Below are 19,196 nucleotides of genomic sequence, written 5' to 3'. Positions count from 1 at the left end.
TAAGCCATTTTCTTGTTTTACTGGGTTTCCTCTATCTGTGAAAATTGAGGAAATTGAAATAATACTTGAAGTGACTAAAGAGTAAACAATAAATAGTAATAAAACAGCACCAGTGATTCGCTTAAGGGTATCAAAGAGAGAGAGAGAAACAAGCTAAAACGTATAACGGAAGCATTTTGTCAGTTCAAGCATCAATTGATGCCTGTTACGATAACAACGCACGGCTGGACACTAAGGAAAAAGAATAAATTACTATATTATACGGCAATATGTCGTATTCATACTGAGGCTAATTAAAGAATAAATGCATGGTTTGCATTTGTATAGAATTGATGCTTCCTCGATTTTTAAGCCATGAAGAGATAAAAGGCCTGACCTTTTCGCTGATATACCCAGTACATCTTAAACCAAGCTCGAAGCAGAAACTGAAGATCCTTACAGGATTTAAGGAGTAACTTATTTCCAAGAATTCACTGGATTAAAGGCTAGTGGCAATAAATCCTGTAGGGAAGTTCGAAGGACTTTCTTCATGTCAGATCTTGCCGAGAACACTGGAATATCACCAAACTCAGCAATAGTCTGTCTGCAGATTCCACAGGGTAGTGTAAAGGAAGCATCATCAAGATCTGCCACCACAGTCAGTGCTTTGAACTTCCTCTTTCCCTCGGAGACTGCTTTGCAAATGGCAGACCGTTCTGCACAGATTCCTGCAGGGTAGGAGGCGTTCTCCATGTTGCAGCCAGCTGAAATCGTGCCATCCACGCAAAGCAACGCAGCTCCAACCTTGAATTTACTGTACGGAGAGTAAGACTTCTCCCTGACTGCCTGACCATTTATCACCAACTCCTGAATTTCGTGGTCTGCAATCCGATAGAATAGTTGTTATCGATTAAACTCCTCTAATAACGTTATCGTAATTTATTTAAATATTATCAACACATTCACTTCCACGAGTGTCATCGGTGACCAAAAACCACTTTTCGTTATCATACTCATCATTTGTTTTGATTATGTTAACTATAAACAGACTTGACATCCATTTAATTTATTTAAAATTGGAACATTCCTTCTGTATTGATTGAAGTAATATTCATGATCCATATAATTCACCATTAAGTTTCATGAGTTAAAATATTTTTATTCAAAATTTTCTCTTCTCCTACTTGGCTGTCATTTAATATTTACTATTTATGAACAAGCTCCAATCAGTAATTAATGGAAGCCAAGAGCACAACGCTCCAAGCCATAAATCCACTGTAAATTATTTATTCACAAGTTTGTATAAAATCCTCCTATTCTCACAGCTTGCAGAAACGTACTTACGGTACGATGCAAAATTCTGCTTATGATACAAAACTTTATCACAGAGAAATTGCATCTACATGTCAGCGCCTCTTACGGATATTCAGAGTGAAATAAAAAATCTCAACTCCCGGCTGAACGCATTATTTTGATATCGTCATCGTGTAATCAGATGCCCGTAAGACGAGTATTATGTAATGGCACGTCGCCCAGTTATTTGTGGAGTATACGTTATAATTACCGAGGGCGGAGAAATCGACGATATCCCCGACGCTCACCCTGGCTCCAAGTAACAAATCCGACATAATCTTTTCTCGCGTTTTGACGATGATTTTGCCTTTCCAGCTTCTCGCGTCGTCTCTTAACCTCTGCGGACGAGTTCGAAGGCGACCTAACCTCAAAGCGACGGCAGCAGGTAATGGGAAACTGTTTCTTTACGAGCGTCTGGCGCTCTCAGAAGGAATTCCACGGTCTTATTTGAGTACAGTGCAAGTGAAAGGAAGAATGTGACGAAAATTCGTCGGAGAAGTAGAAGTTTCGAGGACTGAACGTGGGAAAGGCGAGCGGTCGGTACCAAGCGTGCCGTTACTCGCAGCGGGCTTACTTAATCGATACGAGACCTGCCGATAAGGCCAGTTATTCCGAAAATAGAATCAGGTAAAACGCCCCGCGGAATTCGGCGTTCCTCGAGAAGTGGAAATTTTCTTGACTCGATACACTGATAGAACTTTGTATGCTGCGTCACCTCTGAGCTCTGTTCGACTGTTTGTCGAAGAGTGGTATTTTGTACGTAACGTTTGCTTTATTTATGCTGGCTCAGGCAATGGGCTTGAATTTTTGTAGGTCATCGTAACATTATACCCAGGCTTAAAATTACTTTACATTGTATTATCAGCTGCGTGGTTCATTTAGTCCAAAGAATGCTTACGGGAAATATTGAGAAATGGTCGGAATGGAATGTCAAGGGATTGGACATAATTAGTTAAGCGATGCATATATACATTTAATGATGTATGCAAACAGAAAGTGGATTTGTTATCAAGATTGATAGATTCTAAATAACTATAGGTGCTTATAGCGAATATTGTACTCAGCATGCTTAATTTGATGGATTTTGGCAGGAAATGTTGAAGAATTTTTACTGATGATTTCCTATTGCAGTTTTTTAGTTTTTGAGTGCTATTTAAAATTGCTTTGTTACAAAAGCATCTTGTGACATTTGTTATTCAATATCACCCAGAAAATGAGATAGAAGGGAGGTCCTGTAAGGATTAATTTAGGCTTAGTTTACACCGGTTACTTGGTATGCATACTAAAGGCGAGATTTTATCAAACTCTCAAGGTACCTTTTCACTTGCTGCATTTCTGCAAAATTATATGCAGCAAAACCCTGATTGTCTTGCAATTTTTTCTGTATCATCTATGAGAATTATCTGCTTACTTCCAATCAATTCGAGCACCTTACTGCATTATTACAAAAATGCTATGGACATAAAATGTACGGACCTCCATAAACATAGGACATATGGAGCCCACTGGAGCCGAATGCTGATTCTACTGTGACGACATAAAGATTGATAAAGATTGAGGCAAAAATCACGGGACACTCTCTTTCTCTCAATTTCCCTTTGATTTTGCAAAATAGAGTAAATAGTTAACCGAAGTTTAAGGCCAGGTTCCACAACTCCAGGTAACTGAATTTTAACTGATTTACACCTGGTTTAACCTGTTGTAAACCAATTAAACTCGGATTAACTCAAATTGTGGAAGCAACCCTTAAACTTCAGTTAACGAATTGTGGAACCGGACCTTAAACCATTGGTGGATCAACTCGAAAGACCGGTCTCCTGCTGCTTCCAATGGGGGTATCAAAGGAGGCGAGGCCCGACAACTCTGCCGTAATTCATGAAACTTTTCAGCCACGCGACCTCATTCGCAGTCGGCTCCGACAATTCCCGAGATTCCCGTGCGTCGCGTCTTATCAGCTGATATAATTTGATGCGTCTCTGCGCTTGTTGCTTCGTTTGCGTTTATTTTATTCGAAGCGAAGAGATCTGGCAGGGTTGAACGACAAATCGGTACGGTGACGAGAGGAAGAGGTTGGTTCTAGAAGCGAGATGGAGAGCTTCTTAAAGAAGAACGGTCATTTCTACGGTTAATTATGGTCAACTTCATCGAGACCGAGGTGTCGTCCTCTGAACGTTTCTGATTCCTTGAGATTCCCTTTAGCCGTTTCTGGCATATCGCGAAGCACCTTTACTACTAGGTAAGACTTTTCTCATATTAACCTGCACCCGTAAAACTCGCACTCGAACGCGCTATTGACACGTCATTCGACGTCGCTGCGCTCTTGTTAAACAATGGACTTAACCAGTAGTCGATAGTCGGTAAATCTAATTTACGGCTTTTGTCGAAACATTCTTTTAATCCAACTAGTTCATTGCACGATTCCCGACGTTTTCAAGAGCGCTCGTCGATGGCTGCTCGTGAGCTCAAATCTTACAGGGCTGATAGTCATTAGCGTATCATTTGTAAACACGGAAGAAAACATTCGAACCTTTGACTCGGTGGCGCTGCTCGCAATGTTTTTTCACTCACTCACTGCGCATCGTATACAGCTCGGTATAACTTACCTTGTATTGTCCATTTCTGCTTTGCGTTATTAATTTTGAAAGAGTGTCAATGTAAAGAAGTATTTACTTATGATCGTTATTGCTGGATGGATTATTCCCTGATATTTTGTATCAGTAGTGAAGTTTCATGTTCATTCGATTGAGTGTAAGCTGTTGTTAAATTTGAAATCATTTCCGATATGTGTATTACTCTTGACCTTACTGTTGATATGCCACTCTGATAATACTGTGCTCTTATTATCGTGTTTGGAGAGTGACCTTTGTTTAACTATTTTCTGGATATTCTTTTTGATAAGGTTGATATAAACTCGCTCGAGAATGGGTGGGGCAGTTAGCAATGGGCAGGACAATGACGATCTGGTGGACACACTGTTGAAGTCAGGATACATAAAGTCCAAAAAAGTTGAACAAGTGTTTCGTGCCATCGATAGAGCCGACTATGTCTTAGTGGCTCATCGGAATAATGCATACAAAGATCTTGCTTGGAAACAGGGCAATATTCACTTGTCGGCACCATGCATATACAGCGTGGTCATGGAAATTCTTTCTTTGGAATCTGGAATGAGCTTTTTAAACCTCGGATCTGGCACGGGCTATTTCAGTACAATGGCTGGCCTAATATTACGTAAGACTACTTTCTCTGTACTATTTTATATTATTACATGAAGTGCGATTTAGTATTTTTCTATCTTCTTTGACCACTTTGAAAGTTATCGCAACAGCGAGCTCAGTTCCATGTGAAAATGTTAATGCATTCTTTATTTCTTACAGAGCAACACGGGACTAATCACGGAATAGAATTACACGAGGATTGTCTCAGATATTCCTATGAACGTCTGGAGCATTTCAAAAATAGTTCATTGGCTTTGTATGAGTATGATTTTTGTGAGCCTATTTTCATTCAAGGTACTTATCTCTGTCATTTAAGATCTCTTTAAGATGATTATTAAATTTGTTGTATATTGTCTAAGAGTTGTTTAATAATCACCAAAAGGATTTACTTCATTATATGGCGTGTTTATAGAAACAGAAATCTTTGAAAACAGCTTAATTTTTCGGTCGTCAAAGTAAAATGACTCCTTAATTAAGTAAATAAGTTAAGAAATAACTAGTTCACATTTCATCCGCAGGTAATTGTCTCAGTGCCACACCTGGGAGAAGGTACGACAGGGTATACTGCGGAGCAGCCTGTCCGGAGAGTCATGAGACCTTTATCAAACAGTTCTTAAGTATCAACGGAATCCTCGTAATGCCTTTTAAGGACCGTCTTGTTCGTATCATGAGAACCGGCGAAGACTCCTGGGTGCAGAAGCCCATCCTTCCTGTGTCATTCGCTACCCTGATAGTTCCTGACGCCACCGAAACGAATTTACTACAGCTGCGTAAGTGGTCATTTTGATCTTTCCTAACTCACTGACAGGTGATCTTGTCTTGTTTTTGTTTTATTTTTTTATAAAGACACCTAACAGATGTTTCGAATATTACAATCTAGTGTTGAGATCAGTGAGCATTTTAATTCTAACCTACAATACCAAAACGAATTGCCGAAATTCGATGAATTTTAATTTATCGACGTGGACTAAATTCCTTCTTAACGACGATAACGAATCCAAGGGCTAAAAAGTGAATCGTTTTACAGCGGACAGCGAGCCTCCGTCCCTTCAGGAAATCTGCTGCGGTAGAATAAGATGCCGTCTGAGGCAAAACGTGTGGTCGGAGCACCCGGAGATAGAATCGAAGAAGCAGTGCCCGCAGAAGAGCACCGTTCCGCCTACTCACGCCCTCAACGACTTCGCCTTCCCGATCCTGGACTCCAGCGAGGACCAGTCGTCCGACGATGGCAGCTACGTCATTAGACGTCGCATCTTGCTCAACTTCGAGTCCCGGTCGGAATCCGCGATCTCAACTACCCTCCAGCTGATTCAAGCGGCGATGCAGGGCGCCCAGGATAACGACGTGGATCTTTGGGACAGCGATGAAAGGAGTACGGAGAAATACAACTCAAGCTCCGTCGACCTGGATGAAAGGGACGAGGAGGAGAGCGACGAAGCGCGGCCGTCGTCTGCTCGAGAGGGCAACGAGGTCCAGGTAGGGATCGACCAGGGTCGTTACTTTCATTTATTTGCAAATGTTGCACTTTATGTTCCTATAGTCCTAGTCCTAGTTCCTATAGTATAGTTCTATCCAATATCCTTGAAAAAAAAAAGTGTCTTATTCAAATCGACTTATTTGAGGGGTGTTCCACTTCACCTTAAGACGTATTTGGCACGAAACTCTGTCAGGATATTCTGGATTCACTGGCGCCACTTAATCCGCAGGTCCAAACCGAGGTCCGGGACGAGAGGATGAGAGCAAACGGCCAGTCGGAGAAACTCGGCGAGAGGTCGCCGGACAAGCGCCCTGGCGAGGAGTATTCTAACGCGAGCGACAGCGACAGCAACTCCGAGGGCGAGTCGCCCCTGGCCCAGAGGAAGAAGGTGGCGAAGAGGGAGAAGGTCGACAGCGGCATTGCCGAGGATGCCACTGGGATGAGCGACCTCAGCTCGAACGCTGGCAGCAGCTCCGGCGGTGTCTCCAGGAGGCTGAACGGGTCGGCCGGGAAGGCGAAGAAATCCGTCGAGGACAATCGGTCTGTCGGCTCCGACGAGTCCAGGAGGTCGCCCGGGAACCGCGTCACCAGCTCCTCCGAGGAGAGCCGGTCGGGGTACTCCGACACCTCCAGGAGGTCCAGCTCGTCCGCCGGGAACGGCGCCAAGACCTCCGAAGAGGAGAACCATGGGTCCAGCTCCGACGACTCCAGCAGCAACATCGTCAAGACCGACGATGAATGCGATAGGTCCGATAAGTTCTACTTCGCTCATTACACCGATAGCGGCAACTTCGCCTATTACATGCAGGAGAAGATCCAACAACTGCCGCTTCCCATGTCCCTGAAAGTGCTCGTCAACTTTAACCGGGACTTGTAAAGTAAACGTTAATATTAATATAGATATATATATTATCTTATAGATATATAAATACGTATATAGATATATATTAATGTACGCCGGTATTATTTAATGAAATATAACGCCTTTTTATTACGCATATAGTTGGACGTGGGGACGCGTGCCTCCTCTCCTCGGCTTAGAGCGGATTTTATAGGAGACGATCAGCTCACGCGTTTTGGGGCCGCGGTCGAAGAACATGTTTAATCGAGGGAGGAAGGTTCAACGGGCTAATTAAGAATTTGCGATCGGATTAGTAGTAAGAGGACGTTTATGGCAAAATTGTAGGGATCTATATTTTGGCTTTAACGAATTAGGAGGAGATTTGTATTACGATTTGTTCCTGGCGGGTTTAATTTGTGTCGAGGAGGGAATTTGTAACGAGGATAAGTTTCAGGGATGAGATTAAAATTAAGTGTCTCTTAAAGTATGATTTGCCGTCGATTTAAATTTAAGTCGCGGAGGAAATTTCCAGTGAACTTAATAAGTTGATGTTCAACGTCAACTTATCTCTGCTCTTAAAAAAAAACGATGGAGATTATAAATCTCTTGCTTTTCAAGGATTATAAAGGGAAATGTACTACAATTAGTTCCTGTCTGGTCGAATTTCTGCCGAGTATGAAATTTATTACGGGGATAAGTTTCAGGGTAGAGATTACTCTTAAGGGTGTCTTAAAGTATGGGTTGATGTCGATTTAAATTTGGGTTGAGTAGGAAATTTCCAAGGGGCCAAATAAGTCTTCAACATGAGTTCATTCTTAAGGCGACTACAATGAAAGGATGATTACAATTTATCTTCTTAACAGTTTAGAAAAGGATTGCTATCTATTCGAATTAGTGTTGCGTAGAAAATTTTCAACAAGGCAAATAGGCCTCCCTTGAAGAGAACATTAATTGAAATGATAAAAATGATCAGAATGTTTTTAAGAAATTAACAAAAGAAAAATGTGACGAGTTGCTGTCAATTTAAGTTTATATGTAGCTGGAAATTTCCAATTGCTTGGATGAATTTTGTTTAGCTATAATGTATCAGTAGGCTGGTTAGAATGAGTTCACTGTTTTGTTGGAATGATTTACTTGATGATATTTTTTTTTTTTTTTTCGAACAGTGCAGAGTAACGATAATTAATGTGATTTCAATTGAAATAAACCCCGAGGTCCTTCGAATGCAGACTTAGTACGAACTTAAGCTGCGTTGGAAAGCATTTTTTTTATAACTGACCGGCTCAGTGAATAGACACATTGTTTTGCTGTTTTTGATAAGTTAAATTCGTCATTAATAAAAAGAAAAGGAATACTCATTTATCGATTATATTAATTTCAATTCATTCATTTGCATGGTAAGGTTCTCCCATTTCGGTGTTCCTATATTTATGTATTTATATTTAAGTATTTTTGGTTCGTCATTTTTTTTTATAGCATATCTACGTAAGATCCAACATTTTAAGCCATACGCTATAACTGGGGAATTATTTTAAATTTCGATTTGAAATTTTTACAACTTATTCTACATAAGATTTCCAGCATTTTAAGCTATGCGCTTTAACTCGAGAATTATTTTGAATTACGATTTGAAATTTTTACAGCATATTCTACATAAGATCCAACATTAGCTATACGATATAATTCGAGAATTATTTTGAATTACGGTTTGACATTTTTAAAGTATATTCTACGTAAGATTTCCAACATTTTAAGCGAATAAAAGAAAAAAGATATTTTGTTTGACCTACACCACGATCCCCCCTTAAATAACATTATGGCGGGAACAGGTGCGAGTTTCTTGGAGGAATTAAACGCGCTGACCACTGTCGTAATCGCCTTTGCACGATGCACCGACATAACTGCAGGAGTCAGATATCCATCCGCCTCTTCCGGCTAAGAGAACTGTACTTTCGAGAGCCGAGAGGTGGATTTCTCTATCGCCTCTACCCGACCGTAATCCAGGAGAGAACTTCATTTGAAATCTCTCACCGACCCATCCTCGTTACTTGCTCGACGATGAACCGCAAGAGTCATTGCAATGATTCTCTCTAATACTCGCATCCATTGTCGCTAATAATTGCGAGCTTAAGTCAAAGAATTAAGCTCCAGATGAAGCGCTTTAATTAAAATGAAATCATTGATTGACATGGATGGAACGATTAGAATGTAATTCCTGAATGTCAATATCGCATGGTGACCTTGATTTGCGTTAAAATCATTAAGGTCGTAATACTTTTGTTGCTTAACAGGAGACAATGGTGGAGGAACTATAATTATTTTTGTTAAGGTCAATTTGATAATTTTTAGTTGTCAACGTTAATACGTCATTGGGTCTATTGTTTATAGAAAGGTAATTTTGTTGTGCAAATCCGAATGTCGGGATGAAAAATAGGAGGAAATTACTGGGAGCATGCGTTACTAAAATTGAATATTAATTAAATGAATGATTTACTGGTTTAAGTTAACAACGCCAAGGTGCGTTTCTAAAATTGATTATCAATGAAATAAATCGTTATCTGGCTCCAAGTTAACATCTTCAAGGTGATGTTTTCATTTGAAATCAGTTACGTCATCGAATCTGGGGGAAGTGAGTTCCCAAACCTTCCAAATCTACGTAACCTTGACAGAGGCCACAACATAAGAAACCCTGAACATTCCTTCCTTCGATATTGACCGAGCAGTTCGTTTCTAACAGTGCCAAAGACCGGTTCAGTTTCTTCTTCTTGAGTGGCGTAATATTAAATATATTTATAAATTTATTCACAGAGGGTAAGTCTAACGAAACCGGATTTTTCCTTGGCAACTAAATTTGGATACAAGATTCGCGTTAGCAGCACGTAAGAGGTCTAACTGGTGGAAACTTGACTATAGATACTATATGGATTAGCTACTTTGCTTCCTCTACTTTTTTTCTAGCGTTTTTTTTTCCTTGTGATTTATTAAATGTTCCTGACTTTCCAGAATTTTCCTGTTGTATCGTGATTTTACTATAATCGTAATAAAGCCGTTGCATACGTACCGGCAAAACCTTTCTGTCAAAAACAATGTAACTTTCATTTATTTACATTGTTACCATCGAAAAAAATCGGCGCTAGTACCGGTCTTGCTGGTCGTGTGTAAACGGCTTTACTGGTCCGGAAATCTCAGATGTCTATTGACGTTTGAACGATGATTAACGTGGCTTTAGAAGATTATGAAGACTTACGGCTCTGTTGGAAGTCTTGAATTTATTATCAATTTCAATCGCGTTGCAACCGGGTTGCAATCAACGAGGGGAATCTTAATGACACGGAATTATCATTAGGATGACTGTTTAGTCAAAGGAACAGGAATAATAAGGATGTACGAGTGCAAAGTCAATGACTGCTCTATTGGATGTATTTCGGGAAAATAAAAAGAGCGACGCATACAAAAGTCATCAAAATGACTGCTCTGTCAAAGGTCTAATGATTTACTGCCGCTTTTAACCTCGTCGCAACTAGGTTGCAATCACCGAGTGTAACATCAGAAATCCATGAATCAAAATAGCGACGAATACAAAAGTCATCAGGATGACTGTCCTGTCAAAGATCTAATGATTTGCCACCGATTTGAAGTGTCGCAACCAGGTTGCAATCACAGAATGCAACACCGCAGATCCACAAATGGAAATAGTGACGAATATAAAAGTCATCATGATGATAGTCCTGTCAAAGAACTAATGATTTGCTACTGATTTGAAGTGTCGCAACTAGGTCGCAATCACCACTTATGATCCCATCAGCAGAAAGGGCGTGCGAACGGAAAAGTCATCGCAATGACTGTTTCGTCAAAGACCTAAGATTTAGCAGCGGTTTCAACCGTGGTGCAACCACTGTATGATTAGAAATTACGAGGTACGGGTGCACAAGATGTACCCTGGGAGACATGAATGCCCTCCCAACCTGCATAGGCGATGCCGTAGAAATTACGAGGTACGGGCGCACAAGATGTACCCTGGGAGACATCAATGCCCTCCCAACCTGCACAGGCGATGCCGTACCTGCAGGGGAGGCATTCATGTCCGCCATTGTACAGGATCGAGTAGGAACGACGTGGTAGAGTATAGTACGAGATAGTGTGGAGGATAGTAGGGGTACTACTCGCCATTTGGTACGGGTGCAGTGGAAGCAACGGTACAGTCGAGATCCACTTCTCGAGGTACGCGGAAGTGTTTCCGAAAAAGCAGTATTTCCGATGCGTGATCTACTTGTGAAACTCTGGAGCTTCCTCTACCGATAAGAATATATATTTATAATATCTAGCGATCGAATGAAGTTCGAATTAAATGCTACTCTTCGATATTAATTAAGCTTGTTTGGGACAGGTACGTGACGTCTCTTTCATTTTAGGTTTTACTTCCCCTGCCTGTATCGGTAATTTCTTGATTTTGCTTGTAGTTTATTTGCTATTTCATTCTTTATTTGGCAATAATTACTTGATTTTCATTTAGCTTGTTATTGCTTCATTTTTTATTTCGCAATAATTTCGTGGCTTCCATTTCGTCAATGTTTCTTTCTTGAACTCGATTATTGTCGGTAAATCCTGGATTTTTTATAAAGGAAAGTGTACACCTCGTTTCGCGTTTATTCTTCTACTTTCCTCGATTGTCGACAGTCATGTTTGCCTTAAGAATAAACATACTTTGCTTGTATTCAAACAGGTGTAACTCTTCATAACGCATGGAATTAATTTTTGCGCCATGAAACTGATAAATTTAACATCTAATTTATTCGTATCGGTTGTACGGCCAGACATTTGTTTCCAGCTACTAATCTCGCATTCTGAATCGTCTTTTTATCTCATAAAATACGAAGTACATGTACAGTGACCCCAATACTTTTAATATACCGGTAACAATAATTACACACTTACTTTATACCCTTTCTACCATTCTCATTTTATTTTCAATATATTTGCACTTTAGTAAATTTAAATAATACAGTTTTCTTTCGTGCATTTAAATTCTGATAGGTTCGCAACAGATGTCATTTTAAATAATTTTCAATGGATGATAGTCTAAATATTTGTACATTCCCTAAACATAGATTTACAGTAATCAATGTCCTATCAAATATTGTTAAACAAACAACGTAAAATACTACCACTATTGTTCATACATAAGTAATGATTAGAAGTTATATATATATGTACTGCATAACAAGCTCTATGAAATAACACTTGTTAACAATCTAGTATTTTTTACTAATAACAATGTTTTAAAATATATTCAAACTTCGGCCTATATATTTTGCGACAGGGCCTCTTGACTGCATCAAATGACGATTCTTCTTTATTCATCGGTTCATTTATTCATTTATACCATTGGCTTACAGACGTTTATTAGGCTTTCGAAATTAGATAAATAATTTCCATCGCCGGTTCGTTCTTTCGAAATATTGGAACTTCCACTGTCTTGAAGTACATGAGTGGTACTGTATATTCAGTGTTTACAGAAGATTTACATAATTTATACGTATACATAGACAAACATCTCGCATTATTCTGATTTATTACACACACTTCCCTCCCGAGTCTCTGAATCTTCTTTTCTCGACAATATTTACATTACGGAGTTTTATCACGTCTCGTATCATAAATCATAACTTTCGCTCCGTTGCCCTTGACTTTCACCAGATCATTGAGTTGGATGAGATCTTTTCTTTTTTTTTTTTTCAAATAAGTGTTGCAATTTCAGAGGCCTTTGTTCATTGCGGTCGTCGAACTCTCCGCGGAAACGCCCCATTTTGAAGCATTTCTTCTTAGAGAAACTTTTCCTTATCTCTCTACACATTATTCCACGGTAAAAATCATTAAATTGTCGAGAGAAGAGAAAGGGGTCAAGAACTTCATTGTCTTCGTAATGATACAGGTGCACTTATCGCCCAGACGGACTCGAAACGATGCATCGATATTCGACACACATTTAGAAAGCATATTCCCAATCGCTTTTTTATTGCATCCTTCAATCCCATCCACTCTCACCTTTAATGGCGATTGAAACAGTATTTTTTCATGTTTTTCTTTTACTTTGATTCAATCATAAATCTATTTAAAGAATCCAGATAGACAAAGCGATGCAAATCTCCATCAAATTTGTCTGATTAAAAAATCATAAAACGAGACATGAGGGTGTCGCTTATGAGTCGTCATTTGGAACTCGTATTTGCAGGACACAACGGCGAACTAAAATTACATAAATATGAATTTGTTTAAATCAACAACAATCAGTTTAACTCAACGACATCAATTTTTCTTCTCGGCAAATAATTGTTTCTTACGATCATATATGATTCAGGCATCTATATACATATTTATTTCGGTCAATAACTTTTGTTCTCTAATCGTTTTTTAGTATTCAGGAATTTTTTATATTTTTCACAATATATCCAAACAGCATATTTTATCGAAAAATGTTACATTTCCAGGGTCCAAAATTACGAATATAGATACAGGTTGAAAATCATCCTTTTTAAGCCAGTTCATATAAAGGATCTTACATCCATGTTATGTTCTTAGAAGGACGAAAAAGGAGAAAAGAACAGCCTTATTCTTTTTTTCACATAAGTGCACCGGTATATCCTGAATTGATAATGATTAACGTTACATCTCGCTCCACTTTCCTTTCTGCAAATACAGGAGTTATGCTGCATAACGAGCACAAGTTTGGTATTAACTGAACCGTTAGCCGAGGATAGAAAACGACGAAACTAAGCAGGAAGAATCATTTCATGGAGTTTTTGTAGATGTACTTTCACCGAGCCTCGATGCAATATTCCACGGAATGAACGTTACATCCGTTCCTCCGTTTATTCGAAGTTCGTCTGGATCAAATCAGATGATAGCATCCGTTTTATCTCGAGGAGACCCGTTAAATTTCACGACCTCGGCTCCCCTAAATTCTCCTATGGGATTTCTACACACCTCGGATAATGAAAATTATCACCTATGAGAGAATTTTTATGTAAACTTCCTCGAGAAATTTTTACGCAAACTGTTAATCATCCTTGTTTTAATGTTATCTTCGTTTTTTTTTTCCCTTAAAGCGAGTCGTATGCAATCCTGGCATTATTCACCATTCAACGTAGCGTAGTCGTGTTGTAAATAATTAGGATTTATTTAAATTTCGAACCAAACAAAGGTGTCATTCCTTTTAACTTAGAACGATTAAATTTATTATAAGTATCCCCGGTACCGACAATGAAATTGAGATCCCTAACAATTAATAACATGGATAATGAAAAATAGACAAATCAATTGTCTTAACTTATGTTTAAAGTGATCTATATATTGTCATGGTGGACGGTAATCTGTACAGTAAAATTACATAGCTCTAGATAACACCATGGATAGTACTCTATACGGTGTAATTTTATCATTTTAAATGACACCATCAATAGCAATCTATATATGATATTTTTCAGTTCTAGATAACACCATGGATTTCGGGGAAATGTTGGCGATAATTTATGACTTCCTGCTTTTCCTTGGAATGGCTGTGGTTTATATAACCGAGAGCATAATACTGACTTTGGTACCTCGTCGATATCGGGAGAAAATCATCGATGGGGAAGTTGCTCTTGTAACAGGTGGAGCAGGTGGGATAGGCCGATTAATTGCAGCTAAATTGGCATCCCGAGGTGCAACCGTCGTCATTTGGGATATAAACGAACAAGGTAATGCATACAAAAATTCATAAAAAAGAGCCAACCACGTGATCTCAGGAACCTGAAAAAAAATTATGAAATTCAGAATCCGGTATCTTAAGGTGATATAAAAGGGTCATATATATATATACAAAATATATATAATAATATAAATAATATAAATATATATACACACATACATATATATAATATGTACATTGTTACTAGAATTACTAGTCTCGTATGTATATTGAGTGTCAACTGAAGCCCACTTAATATAAGGAATCTGAATAAATGTTAAATTTTTGTTAACATGCATGAAAGATGCGGTGAGAGAAGTGTCTGAATTAACGTTAACTTTCTGTTAACAGGCATCAAGGATACCGTAAAGGAAATAAAGCAAGCCGGTGGTAAATGCTTTGGCTACCATTGCGATATCACCGATAAAGAAGAAGTCTATCAAGCTGCGAAAAATGTTAAGATCGAAGTCGGAAACGTAAATACGTTATTTTATCCAAGTGTTCTTATTCTACTTTTTCATTGAATTAATTTACACGATATTCTACTTTTTAATTGAATTAATGTACATGTTTTTCAGATAACGTTGCTGATAAACAACGCAGGATATGTTTACGGGAGGACTCTTTTGGAATTACCTGATAAGGAAATCGAGCGAACTTTTAAAGTTAACATATTGTCACACTATTGGGCAAGTAGCAGTCATTAATCTTGTAAAATTGAATTTCATTAATCGAATACAGATCGATTGTAAAATAAATTTTGTCAAAGACTTATATATTAAAGTAGAGATATTTAAAAAATAATAATGCCCCATATATTATATTAATATTAACATGCTATATTGATAAATATCAAGATATTAATTTTATAATTTCCTTAGATCACCAAGTCGTTCTTGAAGGACATGATGAAGGAAAATCATGGACACATTGTGACAATTGCGAGTGTTGCTGGTCTTCTCGGTACTTACAATTGTACCGATTATTCTGCCACGAAATTCGCGGCCATTGGTTATCACGAAAGTCTCTTTACCGAGTTGAAGGTATGTTAAACTAATATTAAATTAACATGCAAATATGCAATCTACATGCATGTAAATATAACATGTTCGGTTTATCACAATTTTTAAATATAAACCTTCGCACACCTCTAGATTACAGATTAATTGCATTTTCTTGACTTTCCAGTATGTATTTATAATTAAATTAAAACTTTTCATCTATAGTTCTTCTTTCCAACTTTGTTCATTATCACTTCTTACTCACTTTGTTCATTAAAGATACATTTTTTAATTTCTTAATCAGTCCCATGGTTACGATGGAATTCACACAACTTTGGTGTGTCCGTACTTTATAAACACTGGAATGTTTCACGGAGTCAAACCTAGGTAAGAATTAAGAATTGATTACATGATTTATGTATATACTTTTAACGTTTCTTATAACCAATTTATAGATTAATGCCAATGCTGGATCCTGAGTACGTTGCTGAAGAAGTAATAAGTGGTATATTAACCAATGCTGTTAACGTAACTCTGCCTGCTAGTGTGAGGTACCTCTTACCACTGAAATGGTAAGTGAATTAACGTAATGTAACATAAATTAATGGAATCTGGTTGCACTTACCATTTGATTAAACTCCGTCACCCCTCTGAGTTTTTTCTATCTTTAAGCCTTCTACCTGCGAAACTCTGCTGGGCTTTGATGTATCGCATTCTACATGGACCACAAGCAATGATGATGTTCAAAGGGAACCAAAAGGCTTTCAGTGAGAACAATAACACCGTAACTAACTATGTAAACGGAAAGAGCTACTGAGATAGTTGAAACATTTGAAATTTCTGTTATATTAAAACATAGCGAAGCTGCGTTACATAATGATACTAATCGATAGCTTAATATCCATTGTTACTCGCACTTTCCAACTTGTGGGGAAACCTTTTCCATTATGAGCTCAATTTGTAAATAAGACTTTTTTATACTACATCGCAAGAATATAGTGAATTATGAGATTACTGTCTTTTGCGATTATGTAATTACTATTACTCATGCACCAGTTGCTGCAATGGAATGAAAATACTAGTAATGAATTAAAAGGATTTGTTATGATTAGATTTGCGTTTTAATTTAAATAATCACTGAACTAGTGGATTAATTGCGAGTGTATTAGTTAAACAAAATATTTTTATTGCAGTATTTTTGTGGGAATTAACGTGCATGATTCACCACAAACATTGACAGTCTTGGAAACTGAAACTCGTTTCGGTTTTGAGCCTCCCTTTTTTTTTCTTAACAATGTTACAACAAATCGTAGAAATAATTCAATCCTTGGCCAAGTTCCCAAATGGAAATGCCGGTTCCTAAATCAGCTGCAAGATCTATCCTGAGCTTCATTGAATATAGTGTAGGGTAGAAGACGTAGGAACTGTCACCCGTACTCCTAAAACAGAAATATTTATGTTATCTATTAACACATATCCGATTGCATGACTGAAATTAGTAATTTCACCGCCAATTACCAACAACCAAATGGCTAATATCAGTCATTTTTGGCTTCTCAAGGTGAAATGAAACACATTGAGAAATTTGATCAACGTCGGTAAAAAAGATTCTTTCAAATAACTACGTTGCCGAGTTCGTTTTTATATTGAGAGCTATGTTGAATTATAATATAGTTGTGTCTTATTCGAGTTGACTGATTTCAAGGGGGTTTCATTTCACTTTAAAATCCCAAACTTGAAATCGATATTAAATTTAGAGAATTGGAGTATGATCTAGAGTCACTGTCTAGAGTAACATAATGATATTGGGAGATCGTACCTCAACTCAAAAAAGTGCTCCTTGCTCTTCTCGTCCCACTGCACTTTCCCTTTCAGTGATTTAAGGAGTTTTAGATATTGAGAACCAATTATTGGTCCTCCACCTTCCGGAGTGTAATTATTTCCATAAAAGTTGATGCCCAATAGGATTTTTGAACGATTGGGGTCATCTTGATTTGGAACTAATTCTTCGACACATTGTCTAACCCAGTCCAATGGACTATTAGGTCCCGGACGCTGGACACTTGAGTAGTCATAGGTCATCAGTGAAAAAGCTTCAACGTCAGATGCAAGAGCATCGAAGTCTCGTTTGGTGAATAACTGAAAGTCCTTCCTAAACAGATATTTCTTCCTTATGAACATAGCTTAGAAATTTAGGAAAAGTAAAAGGAATTTTGATGACAAAGATTTTACCCACGAGATGGTGGAACCGCTAATATTAATCCTAAATCATTACTTTTAAGTTTCCTCGCAATGGTTGTGATAACATCTTTGACAAAGTTCATGTTAGCTCTCGAATATGAGAGTGCGTTCCACAACTCAAAGACATAACCATCAAACTGGAATTCCTGAAAGTAAACAGAAGAATGTCAGTAGTTTGTAATAGTTTAAAACATAGAAACTGTTTAACAGAATTTGCATCCTAGTTGCAACAATGGCAGTACCAATGGTCAATAAGGAAATGGATAAGGTTTATTAGTAAATAGGTTAACATAAAAATGAAGATATTACCTTAGCCGTTTTCCTAAGCGTTGAGACCAATTGATTCATTCTCTCACTGTTTGCATGTAAATTGGCAATGTCATTACCTGACCAATTCTCGTATATAATTCGAGGATAGACTGAAGCAGGAAATGCATATTGATAATTTTTGTCTAGGAATATCATTTAAAAGTAAGACATATTAATTAAATATTACCCTTAACTGCATGTTTCTCTGTATTGGTCTTTCTCATTTCTTGCAGCCATTTCTTATTCACATCGTAAGTAGTTAATTGAAAAGTTATGACATCCCCTTTAGGAAACGTCAGCCATACAGGCGACACCGTTGTAAATTTCCCATGGAACGTTTTGGTGACTTCATAGCCTTCGCCATTCCACTGCAAAAGCCATTAAATACATGTAATATAAAGACGATCTAGTAGTTTCAGTAAAGTATATTCTTGAAATATTGTTAACGTTTGCAATACAGCGACAATGGAAATAATAACAAATTAATTACTCCACATACTCACAGGAGTAACGTACCCCAATACGTTCCCTGTAAACTGTCTATTAGTGGTGTTCTCATAATACAATCCTGACTCTCGGAGGATTTGACTAATCTTAATGTCTTTCACCACTAAACCTCTGTCGAAGACATTTCGATCCGTTGGACCCTTCTATAAAAAAGTAAGTTAGTCTCACAATCGGTGCATTAAATCTGAATAATTAAGCTTTATCAACCTTATTCTTCTTTTCCTGAGATTGCTTCTTGTCAGCTTTTCCAGAGGGAGGTGATATGGTTCCAAAGGAAAACGCAATGATAAGGAACAGTACAGTCATGAATATTAACACTCGCATATTACAGATCATCTCTGCAGACAAATAGTATCCAGAGATGAGTTAGGAGATTGCTCACGGGCAGGGTCGCGCGATCGCATCCTGTGTTACCCTCTGATTTCGTACGTTAGCTGTCACCGCTTCTTGCCTCCCATTTGAGAATAAAATAAATAAGGTAAGTGAAGGGTAAAGTCAAAGAGGGCCCCACGAGTGTTCTTCCCTTACCATCAAAAGCAAGCAGTGT

At 38.1% G+C, this 19,196-nt stretch overlaps 4 protein-coding genes across 10 annotated transcripts; 2 read left to right on the top strand and 2 right to left on the bottom strand.

Annotated features, from left to right (window-relative positions):
* Positions 1–418: 418 nt before the first annotated feature.
* On the bottom strand, positions 419–1,652 carry LOC105700836 (cytidine deaminase-like). Of its 2 annotated transcripts, none has more exons than XM_012427034.2 (2): positions 1,544–1,652; positions 419–860 (listed from the first exon to the last, which is right to left on the bottom strand). In XM_012427034.2, the coding sequence occupies exons 1-2, from the start codon at positions 1,605–1,607 to the stop codon at positions 457–459; spliced, it is 468 nt and encodes a 155-aa protein (XP_012282457.1). In that variant the 5' UTR covers positions 1,608–1,652; the 3' UTR covers positions 419–456. The 2 variants fall into 2 exon arrangements, with proteins under 2 accessions (XP_012282457.1, XP_012282458.1); XM_012427035.2 differs by lacking the exon at positions 1,544–1,652 and adding an exon at positions 1,324–1,406.
* Positions 1,653–3,437: 1,785 nt separating this feature from the next.
* LOC105700834 (protein-L-isoaspartate O-methyltransferase domain-containing protein 1) lies at positions 3,438–8,225 on the top strand. 2 transcript variants are annotated; one of them, XM_012427031.2, is made up of 6 exons: positions 3,438–3,568; positions 4,232–4,560; positions 4,707–4,841; positions 5,066–5,317; positions 5,575–6,023; positions 6,254–8,225. In XM_012427031.2, the coding sequence occupies exons 2-6, from the start codon at positions 4,254–4,256 to the stop codon at positions 6,899–6,901; spliced, it is 1,791 nt and encodes a 596-aa protein (XP_012282454.1). In that variant the 5' UTR covers positions 3,438–3,568; positions 4,232–4,253; the 3' UTR covers positions 6,902–8,225. The 2 variants fall into 2 exon arrangements, with proteins under 2 accessions (XP_012282454.1, XP_012282455.1); XM_012427032.2 differs by lacking the exon at positions 3,438–3,568 and adding an exon at positions 3,588–4,080.
* Positions 8,226–9,588: 1,363 nt separating this feature from the next.
* Positions 9,589–16,703, top strand: LOC105701056 (short-chain dehydrogenase/reductase family 16C member 6). 5 transcript variants are annotated; one of them, XM_012427472.2, is made up of 9 exons: positions 9,595–9,676; positions 10,212–10,782; positions 14,350–14,601; positions 14,943–15,067; positions 15,170–15,280; positions 15,473–15,634; positions 15,897–15,979; positions 16,048–16,164; positions 16,265–16,703. In XM_012427472.2, the coding sequence occupies exons 3-9, from the start codon at positions 14,364–14,366 to the stop codon at positions 16,407–16,409; spliced, it is 981 nt and encodes a 326-aa protein (XP_012282895.1). In that variant the 5' UTR covers positions 9,595–9,676; positions 10,212–10,782; positions 14,350–14,363; the 3' UTR covers positions 16,410–16,703. The 5 variants fall into 5 exon arrangements, with proteins under 5 accessions (XP_012282893.1, XP_012282895.1, XP_012282897.1 ...); XM_012427470.1 differs by lacking the exon at positions 10,212–10,782 and having other exon boundaries at positions 9,589–9,676; XM_012427474.2 differs by lacking the exons at positions 9,595–9,676; positions 10,212–10,782 and adding an exon at positions 9,725–9,744.
* Positions 16,704–16,757: 54 nt separating this feature from the next.
* LOC105701055 (chitinase domain-containing protein 1) lies at positions 16,758–19,039 on the bottom strand. Its single transcript, XM_012427469.2, has 7 exons — positions 18,857–19,039; positions 18,646–18,792; positions 18,330–18,510; positions 18,143–18,252; positions 17,825–17,979; positions 17,412–17,744; positions 16,758–17,031 (listed from the first exon to the last, which is right to left on the bottom strand). Exons 1-7 carry the CDS (start codon positions 18,983–18,985, stop codon positions 16,890–16,892), a joined length of 1,197 nt encoding a protein of 398 aa, XP_012282892.1. The 5' UTR covers positions 18,986–19,039; the 3' UTR covers positions 16,758–16,889.
* Between the last annotated feature and the right edge of the window lie 157 nt (positions 19,040–19,196).

This window comes from Orussus abietinus, unplaced genomic scaffold (assembly GCF_000612105.2).
Source record: "Orussus abietinus isolate OABI.00-Male unplaced genomic scaffold, Oabi_2.0 scaffold54, whole genome shotgun sequence".
NCBI lineage: Eukaryota > Metazoa > Arthropoda > Insecta > Hymenoptera > Orussidae > Orussus > Orussus abietinus.
This window is presented reverse-complemented; position numbering and strand designations above follow the sequence as displayed.